The sequence below is a fragment of the Centruroides sculpturatus genome, unplaced genomic scaffold (genome assembly GCF_000671375.1).
Source record: "Centruroides sculpturatus isolate CEXI.00-Female unplaced genomic scaffold, Cexi_2.0 scaffold437, whole genome shotgun sequence".
In the NCBI taxonomy this organism is placed as follows: domain Eukaryota; kingdom Metazoa; phylum Arthropoda; class Arachnida; order Scorpiones; family Buthidae; genus Centruroides; species Centruroides sculpturatus.
The window spans coordinates 394,184-408,070 of NW_019384692.1; the positions used below are offsets into that span (position 1 = coordinate 394,184).

At 22.4% G+C, this 13,887-nt stretch overlaps 1 protein-coding gene across 1 annotated transcript in view; it reads left to right on the plus strand.

Annotated features, from left to right (window-relative positions):
• Positions 1-10,399, plus strand: part of LOC111627349 (synaptogenesis protein syg-2-like) — a 67,876-nt gene extending 57,477 nt beyond the window's left edge. The window contains exons 13-15 of the mRNA XM_023370910.1: positions 760-832; positions 8,326-8,447; positions 9,740-10,399. Of these exons, the coding sequence (XP_023226678.1) occupies positions 760-832; positions 8,326-8,447; positions 9,740-9,961 (417 nt within the window). The 3' untranslated portion in view covers positions 9,962-10,399. The remainder of the gene's footprint in view (positions 1-759; positions 833-8,325; positions 8,448-9,739) is intronic.
• Positions 10,400-13,887: the final 3,488 nt, after the last annotated feature.

A 13,887-nucleotide genomic window follows, 5' to 3' on the forward strand; every position in this document is an offset into this window, starting at 1 on the left:
TAAATATACTAAAAATTTCTTTCCAAAGTTTCAGAAATAATTTATTAATTATACATAAACACAAATATTGAATATATTATTAATTTTATATTAATAAATAATAATATTTAAACTAAAAGCTTAATTTCTAAAATTTATTAAATTTAAAAATTGTAATTTATGTATTTCAAATTTCTTTTTCAATCCACACTTCCTTTTACACTTAATTTAGTAAAAAGAAAAACAATAGAAAAATAAAAATTTAGTATTCGATTTTTTCAGCTCTTATATAGATTGTGTGAGAGAATTCACATAGCACTGAGGCCTGTAAGACCCATTGTAATGGGGTAAAATATATCCAGAACTCTGTCATCTTACGATACGCGGAGGTAATTGCATTCTCTTTAACTGTGTTCAGCAGGCCTCACATAGCGCAGAATCCAACGGGGTAGACGTCTCATCCTCAGTTAGTGCAGGCATTCATAACCAAGACACAATCTTGGCTCCTAGAGAGGAAATCTGAAGCTAGGTCGTTCAGGCCTTATAGCTAATCATTATTATATATTTGCTATAACTATTTCCTACGGTAGAAAATTCTATGCAAAAAGTTTTTATAACAGAGAAAAATATAATTAATCCAACATAATCTTTCTTTATATATTAAAAAGTTATATTTTAAAAATATTACAAAATAATAATAATAAGACTAACTATTAATGGATGTTCTTTTTGATTCAGAATAAAGTAATTTTAAATATATTTTAATTAATTTCGTTATAGAATAAAGATCAGAAAACATATTTGACGGTTGATATCGTAGGGAAAAGATTAAATTTACAGCCAAGTAATTTGAGTAAGTATTTAATAAAATCGATTTTCGTTTTTTTTTTTTTTGTTTCTTTGCATATTTTAATAAAAATAATTACTATTAACTTAATAGCAATATTTATAATTTAATTATTTATTTGTCGATAACTTACTTAAATAAAGTGAAAATATAATTATAATTACAATAATTAAATCGGTATTAGAATGTTTCATTATAATCCCCCTCCTTTTAATGTGTCAAATTTTAAACAATTCATTAGCAGTTGACATATTATATTGCTACATTATTCTGTTTATAAATCTTTATAGAAATCAGATAGAATTGGAGTAATTAACTACGTATTATATCAATTATAACTTAATCCATTTTCTTAGGCGTGACATTCCTAATTACTTGAATTACTTCTGGGATTAAAACTTCTAAACAACGTAATAACAACATATGAAGTGTATTTATAATTTATGAATAAATCTTAATGAATATGGTATATTTAACTCTAAGAAAATATGTTTGTATAAATTAATTAATTTTTTTCGTAATGCAAGAATCTATTAATATTAGAAATAAATTTATTTTATAATAAATATATAGAGGTTTCTTAATAAATTTATGGCATAGAAAACTAATTAATACATTATTAGCAGTAAATTTAATCGTTTTTTTAAAAAAATATTTATTACAAAAGTGATTAAAATTATTACATTTTAAAATAGGTTGAATGTACTTTGCACAATGCACAATGAAAGTTTAGTACTCTGTGTAGTATAAATTAAAGTAGTCAAATTAATTAACTTGGGTACGCAGATTTAAGTACTTAACGCGGTAATTCTTATCTTACCCAATTTCTATAGGATGAGATAAGAGTTGGTGCCAAGTGCATATAAGGATCGATCAAATTTATTGTATTCGTATTTAAGTTCAGATTTTAAATTTGCAATATCTTAAATTGGAACTGTAAAGAAATCAAGAGGAAATTTTCATAGCAAGAAAACGATGCATTGGGATTTCACGATCTCAGATATCTACTTTAGGAGAATTACGAGGCAATAAAAAGTTGCTTGAATTCAGCCACCAAATTAAAGTTACACTTTTGGGCGTGATAATACCTTAGTTTATCCAATACTTGTAGGTACTAGTAAACATTAAATGAAAATAAACAATTTAAAATTTAAAAAATATTTTATTTTTAATTTCTAGATTACACTTTTAGAATATAAAAAAAATTCCAATTTATTAAATTATAAAAAAAGTCTTTTTAAAATTAAAAAAAATTAGTTACAAAATGGTCATAAATGATATTATATACAGTACGCATACATAAAATGTTATAAACTTCTATCTTCAATTTAAATTCTAGTAAATTTTATAAATATGTGAAAAATGATAGAAATTTATTTTAAAAATTTTCAAGTAGTTCATAATTTAATACATAGAAAAACTAAAATACGTAAAATAATTTTTAATAATGATAAAATTATTTCAAAAACTTCTTAAATAAATGCTATAGCATTTCTATTATTATAGATCATATTTAGTTTATTATTAATTAATGTGAATAATTACTATTATTATATTTTATATAAATTATTATTATTAACTTGAGTTTTATATTATTTATTTTTCATTTTTTAAAATTAATTAAAACAAAAACGAAAATTAATGATAATAGTTATTTTTAGAAAATGCAATTTTAATTAAACTATAATAACAAATGATATTTCTAAATTAATTGTATAAAGTATGGTTTTTTAGGTAAAATTTTTTATTAATTATTCTTCAAGCGTAATTATTTTATGCTTCATTTTAATAATTAAAAATTGTGTTAGATAAAAACTAATGTAGAGCCGACTGTTAAAATTTTTTTCTTTAAATTCTAGTAAATTTTATAGTTACGTTAAAGTTTTTGAATAAATTATTCTTTAATTGTAATAGATTCAAGTTTATAATTTAAAATCTACTATAAGTAATAAATAATTTAATTCTTTGTATACTTAAATAGTAAACAAGTACATCTTTTTTAAGCTAAATCACACAATCTGTTAAATTATGTCAGTTGATTTAATCCAATACAAATTTCTTAATTTGAATTTTAAAGAAATCTGAATGTTTATGCAGATTTTAATGTCGCTACACCTGATTTACATAAAAGAAATTTTAAAAAATTAACTCGAGTAATCAGGATAAAAATGTTTTCAACGGTAATGGAAAAAGTTTAAATAATCTTAAGTAAAACTTAATTATAATTAGTAATAAAAACTTCTATGAATCGAATCGTTGGTTGCTAATATTTTGGATTATAAAATTTTATATTATATGCAATTTCATGCAGACTTTTTTTTAAATTATATTGACACGTAAAAGTTCCATAATAGCGTATTTAAATTAATCACAATATTTTAAATATATAAGGAAATTAAATTAATAAATTAATGTTAAAATATGTTAAATATTAAATAATCTTTAACAAAAAAAGTTTTAGTTTTAAAGATTAAAAATTCACTATTTAATCTGCATGTATTTTATATAGTAGATAAAAATTTAATTTGTATATGTTTATTTACAGAGTAAATATGGAATTATAACATTTGAACATTAATTTATAGAAATTTGTATTGAAATATTATTAACAAAGAACTATGTTTTAGATACAAGTTTCTTGAGTGTTTTCAATGCAAAAGAATTTTTTTATTCATTTTTTATAAATTCGTATTAAGTTAGCAATACAAAAATTAAAAGTGAAAATAGATTTCATTTCTTATGAAATAATCTTTTTCATGTAAAAATAAGACTTTGAAGTTTAATTTACGCTTATTTTTAAAAAATATTTCACATATTCCTTGTTTGTATAAGCAAGAAAATAAGGTCTACTTCTTCTTATAAATTTGCAGTTATTAAAAGTAAATAAATTATAGAATATTCTTCATATATTAAAGTTGTAAATATTTAAAAAATATTGTACAGATAATTATGCTATACATTCAAATGTCCACAAACTAGATACTTTTTTACGATGAAAGTTTGAAATGATAACACTTGAGTAGAGAGACATGATTGCGAAGAGACACATACTTCAACTTTATAGAAAAAGTTGTAAACATTCTGAAAGTAAATAATTCTATCTAATTATAGACGGAACTTAAAATTTATTCCAGAAATATATACACATATGATGCTTCTCTCCAACATCATAAAATTTTGTCTATGAATAATGAATAACAGCAATTTTATCCGAAAATCAATTATACTTGTGCATACAACTTTTAAATAGAATTGAATATGATTCTCAATAGAAGCTATTTTATACTATAAATAAATTATTATATAGATAGTTGATAAAGATGAAAAGATTTAAAGACATTAATTATAAAATATTGTTTTGCAAATGAAAGATTGTAGTAATGTTTGTAAAGATCAAACATCATTAGTAATCAAAAACTCTCGGGACCATACTGTTTGATGGAAAAGAATTAGACACTATTCGAAAACACCTTTTATAATTCTTCATTATATTAACATAATATCAGATATGATACATGCATTTTTCTTATGAATCGTCATATATCTTAGGAGATTATTTTTATTTACATTAAAATTGTAGATAATAAAATTTAAAAACTAGTCTTAAAAGAAAAAGTAATTGGAGTTAGAACTACTTTGTCATTTCAAGGAATTTCATTCTTCAAATGCAAACTTATTTATTTATTTATTACTTTTAGTTTTACAGTAATAGAATTTATGTTTTGATTTGAATATTTATTAATAATTTATCAGATGCTGATGATAAAATAAAGAAAACAATGGTTATATCCTTTATGTTTAAACATAATTTTCAAGAAACTTATTACAAGCTTCAGTCTTGTTCAAAACAAAATTTTTATCAGAATAATTAATTCTTAACTGATCAATATTAGATAACTCTTAATATTATATAAAAGCTGTTTTTAATAAACTTTTGGTGTTACAAACAGATAAACATCAGTATGCAAGAGGCGATTGTAGCATTGTGTTGCAAAGTGCATTGGTATGTGTGTATGTGTGTGTACTGTTTTATATTTTCATAAAAAAGTATAATTCTAGAATAGTGTTCATATAAAATCCTATGCTGTCACATTTTTCGAAAGTAAAAAGAATATAGACGCGATAAGAATTTTCTTTGGCTTAAATTACCCAATTATGTGTGTTAACAGTAACAAAAACAAGAAACTATAATTCATTCGTTCAGCTCTGAAAGACGGCAAATGAAGCTCTGATTATACTTGATAACTTTTTTCCAGCGACTTCATAAACACTGCTATTTAACAACACGCTGTACAATAATACAACTAATCGTATTTATTAATAAACTATAATTATCACATATTTTATAAATGATTAGTTAACTAAATATTTCTGTAGAATTTTTATGATATACGATTGACTTATTAACCTAATTTTCAAAATATTTTATGATAAATTTAACCCTTGTATGTTTAAATTCATATTTATTTAACAACATATATAATTGATTAATTTAATAGTATAAATACTGTTCAAATTACATTATCACTTGATAAATTCAAGAATGTAATAACAAAGGTAATTGTGTAGCTATTTAACGTTTCTACTTGGTAAATGTTCGAACTGTAGAAGTTTGTCTTTTGAGCGATTTGGTTGCTCGTCTTCATGCTGCGTTCACCTTTGTGGACAATAAAATACTGGATCCTTTGCAATCAGCATTCTACGGCTTGTGCAGACATGCCTCGATGTGCGCGGTGGTCATTTTGTGCATTATCCTATTTAAGTATAATATCATATGCAAGTACCGATGTTCATGTTTCCAATAGAGCTCATTTCCTGTGCACATGATGTGAAGTCATACTTTTTCCTTTGCATTTTGTGTGTGATTTAGTTATTTTTTTAAAATTTATTATTTACGTTTTTCACTGTGTAACCAAAGAAATTTGGATACGATAAACTTGAAATAACTTTATACAAATTGTTGCTAATTTAATTTGTTATTTGGTTAGGGTCTTTCCAAACTTATATAATGAGAAACACCATTCTATTGAAATCTGTAATAATTAGGTTATTTATCTCAGAAAGCATCTCTAGATTTCAAATTACAAGGCACGTTCAAAAAAACCCAGAAAACTGTCGTTAAAAATCGGGAAGATGTGCAACAGCGTAGTAATTTTTGACACACAAAACTTCCATCACAGAGGCAACATTGTTAATGCACGAAACAGGAGATAACTGTCCAATATAATGGCGGCGCCTATCCAGCAGTGCACGAAGCAAGAGTGGTGTATTATTGTGCGATTTTTGACAAGAACCAATCGACATCATTGACACATGCTGGTGCAGTAAGGAGTTGCAAATAGATATACGAATAGAGTTCTAAGGTTTTAAAAACAGCCACTTCTCCTGAATAGAGTTATTTAGACGACCAGGCATGACTCTGTTGTTATCAGGAAAATGTGATGTACAGGGCAAGACACTACTAATTTGAGATGGAGAACATATATTTTAAATTAAATAAATTATGAATATGACTAAAAATTGTAGCTCGTTAATTAATAATTAAAACATCGTCACAATAAATAATTGCTCGTTTTTTGTATTTTTTCTATGATTTACAAGCATATAGAGTAGCTTGTAAATCACAGAATATTTTAATTCAATAAATTAAATTTATAGAATTAACAAATAATTAACAAGTTTTCTCATATTTCTTATGAAGTAATTTCATACTATTTGCATTTTTTCACCTGTGTCAAATGCGTAATTGTATAATTATTTGTTCACACTTATTCCTATTCAAAGTTCGATCTATATATTAAACGTTTTAATCTATAAGCTAAAACATATACAGTATTTTTCCCCTCAATTATATCTCTTATAAATTTGAATAAATCGAATATTTTCTTCATTAAGTTTGATGTTTTCTACATTTAAATAGAAAATAAATTTATAAAGCATTTAAGAATGTTTATTTCTGATAAATTAGAAAACTGTAAATAATAAATAGCTATTAATATTATTTTTAATCTTTAAAATTAAGTGACTAGTTTTTAAAACTTATTAAATTTGAAAAATGATTTGCTACTCTTTGTTTTTTTTTATTTATTTATTAATTTATCGGTAATAAATAAATAGATAAATGTGTTTTTACATATCAAAAATAAATTTTCTTATATATTTAGTAAAAAAATAAGGCTTAGAATTTAGGACAAAACTTCAAATTGAACACGTGCCAAAATCTATATTTAGCTTTATTATTAATTTAGTACAAATTATATATATAGCATTAAAGAATTGAAACTAAAATAAAGATTTTAAGTCACGTTTCAAAATAGCTTTTGTTTCCAACTTTATTTTTTTATAATTGATAATTGTAGAACTTTTGCTGACACTATAAACTTGATGGCAGAAATTTTAGTAGTCAGAAATCCAAGTTTTTAATTAATTATAGTATATATATTATGCTATTATACGATATATTTCTTTATAAAAATAATATAAATAACTAACTATTTCTGTTATGAGGACTATTCTGTTAATTCTGGACATTCTTATAAATAGCTTTTAAAGCAGACGATCTCTTCTAAAATAAATCCACTTCACGTTGTTTAGTATATCTTTATGTGCATTAAAGCAAAAGCTTTGTTTTGTTTTATCGTACGAGTATATAAGCTGCTTATGAAGTACTACGCCTTTGATATGATGACAAAAGCTTTTTTTGCACTATTTCATATAATGTAATCTTTTAATTTTGTTTTCACTTAACTTTGAGGAACATAAACAAAATTTATTGTATTCTCATTTTAATTACTATTAAAATGAAACATAATATCTAAAAATCGGTTTAATATTTTCCCAGACATAAACTTTTATTTGTAGATAAAAATTTCTTTTATAATTTTCAGCACTTTTAACGATAAAATATTTATGGTATAAATTTATATTATAAATAATTTTTTTTGATGTTATACGATAGTCTTGACCTGTCGTAACTTTTTTCACAATTAAATCACACACGATACAGTTAAGCACAATTTTCTACAATATTTCGTAGAAAATTTCTATAAAATTTTAGTTAAAAAGAATTTTTAATATCAATTTTATTTTATTATATTATTATTTTTTTGGCTCTCTTCACTTACGAATAATAATTAGAAGTGTAGAAAGCCATCGGTTCTTATGTTTTTTTATGATAGTGGTGATCATATTTAACTTATTTTATTTTTCTTTCTTTACGCCCTCATCCTTAATAACATTATGCCTGAATTAATAGATTATTGTTAGATTCATTGTTTTAATTTGATAAAATCTATCGAAGCTTCCATACTTTTTTATACAGCATATAAATATTTTGTAAATTCAAGTATAAAAGTTGTCTGTTAAAGATGTAAAAATAAAGATGATTTTCAAAATTTATGTGAAATAAGGTTATTGAGAATTTCACTGTATGAATTTCTAATACAGTATTTAAAACTTATTAAGTGTTTGTGACTTTTCATTTTTTTTTTTCTCAACAGGAAGGAAGAATAAAAGTGATACATTTTCGGAAAAATTTGAAGAATTAGTTCATAAAACTAGTAGTAGTGAATTTCCAGATATTTTGAAAAGAATTAATTATGACGCAAGTGCCTTCAAAGATGTAAGAATTACTTTAAATAAGCTTTGGAAAACTTTATTTAAACAAGTTGAAATTTTAAGATATTTTTATCGTAATTCATTAATTTGCCAATATTATGCTATATAAAATTTATTTACAATTAGTTACAAAAGTAACTAACATATTTTAATCGAAATTTTCATTTTTATATATAGTAAAAAGGAATATTTTTGTGGCATCAATGTCTCCTAACTAATGAAAAAATAAACATATATTATGATATATATTACTTTATTTATATATAATTTTTAAGAATTATTTTGACTATTTTATAGATTTTTTTTACATAATGTTAAATAAAACAAATTTTGGAATTCTTGACAAATATGTTCAAAATAAAATATAAAATACTGTATTATTAAAATAATAATGACAGTAATTTATTGCCAAGAATAAATGGTTTTTATAAATAATTAATAATTTATTTATTATAAACTTCTAAATACGTAACTAATGAACGAGAAAGCTAACATAATATATTATATTCTGTTTAAATTATTTAGTTTTTTTCACTTACATGTTTTGTAACCTTATTTAAATTAGGACATTTATATGAAAATAAGATGAATCTTACTCTGTATTTGATGTAATTTTTATACATGTGAGTTATTTTCATCCACAAGTCTTTCCAATTAACTACAGAAGTGTAGAAATTATTCTTTGATATGTCTATTATATAATAATCATGATAAATATTTTACAAGTTATTTTGATTTTTATATCTTGTTGAATATTAAAGAAACAAGTCATATATGCGTCTAAATTCCAAATAAGTTGCTATAAATTTGATAGTGATTATGAAAAAGAAACAAGTCTAGTTTAAAAAAAAGTACAATAAAAAAATTCTACAGAGCAAATCAGAATGAAATCTTGTCTTGTACTGACAGTTCTGTAGTTAAAATATACTGAATGAATTTTCTGTAATAAAAGAAATGATTGATAAGATTTTCTGCAAGAAAATTATATGTTACTTTTTAAAATAGCATCTGTGTATATATATATATATTATGTACTTAATATGTTTTTGTAATATAGGAGATAGGAAACTTCTATTGCTCTTTCATAAACACAAATTAAAGTATTAACTTTAATTATAGTAAAAAAAAATATGTCGTAATCTATATTTCTCGTATAAAATATTTTTAATTTTTATATAAAACTTACTAAATTACTTGCAAATTTCTGTGATATGATAATATCTTTTAAAAATAATTATAGAAAGTTTATTACACAAATTTATTAATTCATATATGGTTAAAATTTTATTTTTAAAGGAAAAGATCTCAGATGAGAATGACCAATCGCCTTTTAGAAAATCCAAGAACTGCCTTTCTTCATCAACGAGGTCACTCAACTCAGATGCTTCCTCACTTACTGAACCTAATATATCACTGCCAATGACATCAACCTCAAGCTGCGATTTAAGGATACGTCATATTCTATTTGAACCAGAACAACCACCATTGAAACCTTTTATAGAGTACCTCGATAGCTGAGGTTTGATATAAGAAAGCCTTTAGAGTTATCAAAAAATATACTGAAATACCTCGCTGAACTATTTATTGTTCAAGAACCATCAAGAAAGTGAAGAGGGAGTAATTAAAAACTTTCTCTATTAAAAAATCTTACAATTTTCTTCGTGCAGTACACATCACAATAGAAAAGAGCACAAATTACCATGTTCTTTTAACGACGATGAACAAAGAATTTTATCTCCTTTAAACACTAACAAAGACAGAACAAGAAAAAAGAAAAAATTCATATCGACTGCAGAAGTCAAACGAAAATTGTTTTAATGAAGATAATTCGTAATGAAAGTCAAACTCTTATATACAATAATCTACAGCACAACCATCAACTTTGTCTATGTACAGTACAGTTTGTGAATAGTTTTAGTTTACTTAACTATTAGTTCTGAACTTTCAGATTATTATAACTGATGGTTGAATTCTTATAGTTTTTTAGAGTATATGTTATTAAATTTAAAAAAAAAATATAAAACTCAAATTGTACTTGTATTATATTTATTTGAAAATATTTGAGAAAATTAAATAAAATTTACTAATAAAAATTACATGGTAGAAAAATAATGTAAATTCATAAATCCTCTTAATAACTTTTAATAATTCAAAAATTTTATTTTAATATGAAACTTACTTTTAAATGTTTAAGAATATTTAAGTTAATAAGTTTATAAAAACTTATTTGTTTTATTTATTACTTCTATATATAAAATTTTTAAATTTAAACCGAAATACAACCAAATAAAAAATCTTTTCCTCTTGTACGTTTGAGATAAATTTACGAACATATGTTCAAGATCATTTTTTAATACAAGATTTGTACTGAACAAATCAATAAACTTTTAACTTTAACAATAAACGATTAAAAGATAAATTTATATTAAAATTAATTTTTTCTCATCTAAATCAATTAAATTATTACAACTGTCAATATCATTTTATTTATATGCAATGGATGTTTGCATATCTTCTATATTCCTCAAGCAATGTTACTTATTCAAAGAACTGATTGATGATATTTTGAAAAAAGAAATTCCACAAAACTTTTTGTCATAACATAGTTTTTGAAAAATAATGAATCTATATGATAAAATTATGAAAATTTATGCTGAATTTCAATAATAAAGTAGTGTTATATTATATATATATATATATATCCATAAATGCAAAAATATAATATTTTAGTGTATTTTTCGGAAGATGTCTATTGGAAGAGGTCTGTTGATTTAAGAAAAATTACAAAAGCTCTATAGAAAAATATAAAATAATGTAAACTGAAAAATAAAAAATTGCACATAAATTATTACTTAAACTACATAAAATTATGTACTTTATACATTTAAAAATTATTTGAATTTACTAATCAAAATTTTGAGATGGAAATTTGATTTCCTGAAAAATTTTATTAATTTTTAAACAGATAAAACATATCATGAAATTATCAGAAAATATCGTATAATACAATAAAATATAAGATACAATTTTGAGAAAATAAATTTTAAAATATTTTACAAATTTATTAATTATAAATTATTTATAATCGATCGATTGAAGATGATTTAATATATATTTATAACAAATAAATGCAATACAAATAATGACATTATTTATAAGATATTTATACTTTTTCTGTCCTTAGTATGAAGAAATTTTTTAATATTTATATAATTTCTCATTGAACTATGTAAAAAATTATGGCAATTCTTTTTTCATAAATGTCTTTTGAAAAATTAAATCACTATCGAATAAATAACATAGAATAAATTTAATGTTAATATTAAATTGTATAATTATAAAAGTATAATATATATTTATATCATAATTTCATCTAGAGTTTTTAATATATAAAAATTTTACCGAAGTTTATCATAAATAAATTACAAAAAATTTACAAGTGAAAATTGATTATTTTTTTACATTCGTAAGTCAATATTTACTTAAGATTTTATCTATATTCTTAAATTAAATTTTAATAGAAAAATGATTTATAAATAACATTAAATCACAGTTCAGGGAAGAATGTAAAATATCTAAAAAGGAAACATCTTAATGTACTTCTAGGAAATACACTCCATTAATCGTCTCAATCTTTATCTTCAATAACATTAGCACTACGAGGCTGTCATATTTCTTTCTTTCTTTTTTCTGGATATAGTCGATTTCTTCAGCCAGAAATGACAAATGTGATATGTAATGCACTTGATGAAGTTAAAGAACGAAGTTCTATAATTGTCACTAGAAGTTGTTATATTTAAAAAATTTTTTAAGTTTATGATAAAGGAAAAAAAACACATAAATGATATTCTATTAAAATCATATTCGACATAAAAAAAAACTTACAAATATATATACTGATTATATGTAGGCCTACCTGCGTTTAAGATAAACCTAAACTATTTTGAAATAAAACAGTTTATTTTATTAAATATATTTTTAGAAATTATTTATAGTCATATTACTAGAATCTGCCACCATTTACAAGTATAATTGCTATTTTTCTATATTGATAAATTCCTAATAAAAACTTATTTCTTCGTTTTGTAGTAAGAGAGTAATTAAATACATGCACTTTAAAAGAATATTTATTCAAAATAATTATTTTATTTTATAAAAAGCATACATTACACCAATTAAATTGTGTGAAAATTTAATGCTAATATTATTAGCACGGCATTTCATTTACAAGGAATTTTATTAAACGTTTCTAATGAAAAAACATATTAAAAATAAATAAAAATTCAATCAACAATGATGAGACTATCTTAAGGTTGATAAACTGTAAACCAGTAGTTTGTAAGGAATTAAAAAATAACAATTATATCTTCAAAATATGGTTTATGGAATATGGAAATATGGAAATTATGAAAAATTCAATAGTAAATTAAGTAATGTCCGTTTCTTAAATTATAAATTGCTTTATGTATTTTGCAGTATTCTAATTTTAATTAACTTAAAATTTAATCACATTTAGTTGCCTTTCACTGCAACGAATCGCATATATGTGCTGTAAGGTATGACTAAATGCACAAAATTAGAATTTAAACATTTAAAATTTTTATAATTATAACGCTGTATTTTAACATACAATAGAGTAGAATTTGTTATATTTTCAGAGTATATTCCAAGAAAATTATATTTAAAAAAAGCAAGCAAAATTGAACGAAAAACTAATTATTTCGATGATCATAAATATATCTTAAATAATCCAAAATTAAGACATTTATTTTTCTCAAATTTTCTAATACTAATAGACAGCTTAAAATTATTTACATTTGGTTGCAAAAGTTAATTACTTTAAATTATTTTGATTAAATTTATTTGTAATCATACGTTTAAAGATTTAATTTAGAAAATCCTATAATCCAATAAAATTCTAATTTCTTACTTTCATCAACAAAGTAAATCCCCATTTACGAGTTTTGTTTCGCAAGAAATTTTGTTAGATTAAACAAAACAAATTACTTTATTACATTACAGAATATATTCATTTCGACTTTCTTTCAATTAAATCAAATTATAATTGAATATGCTAATTTTAGCGAATAAACCTCATCATTAAATTCGCTTCTTTCATAAACTAAATTATGTACAATTTATACATAGAAGATCATTTCAAAATTTCTATCAATACCAATTGTTATATTTTTAATTAATGAATTGTCATGTTCTATTCCTGTAAATCTAGTATAATAATGAATTTTTTTATTTAATACAAATCAATTAAGTATAATTACAGTACACGATCTCTTGTTTTATCTTTTATCCTTTATAGATTGATATAAGTAAAATTTTCTCATTGAGCATGACTATTTTAAATTCAATTAATTTAGTAAATTCAACTTTTACTGATTGAAATAATGCAGAATTGTCTGAAATAATTGAGCGTATATAGTTATACA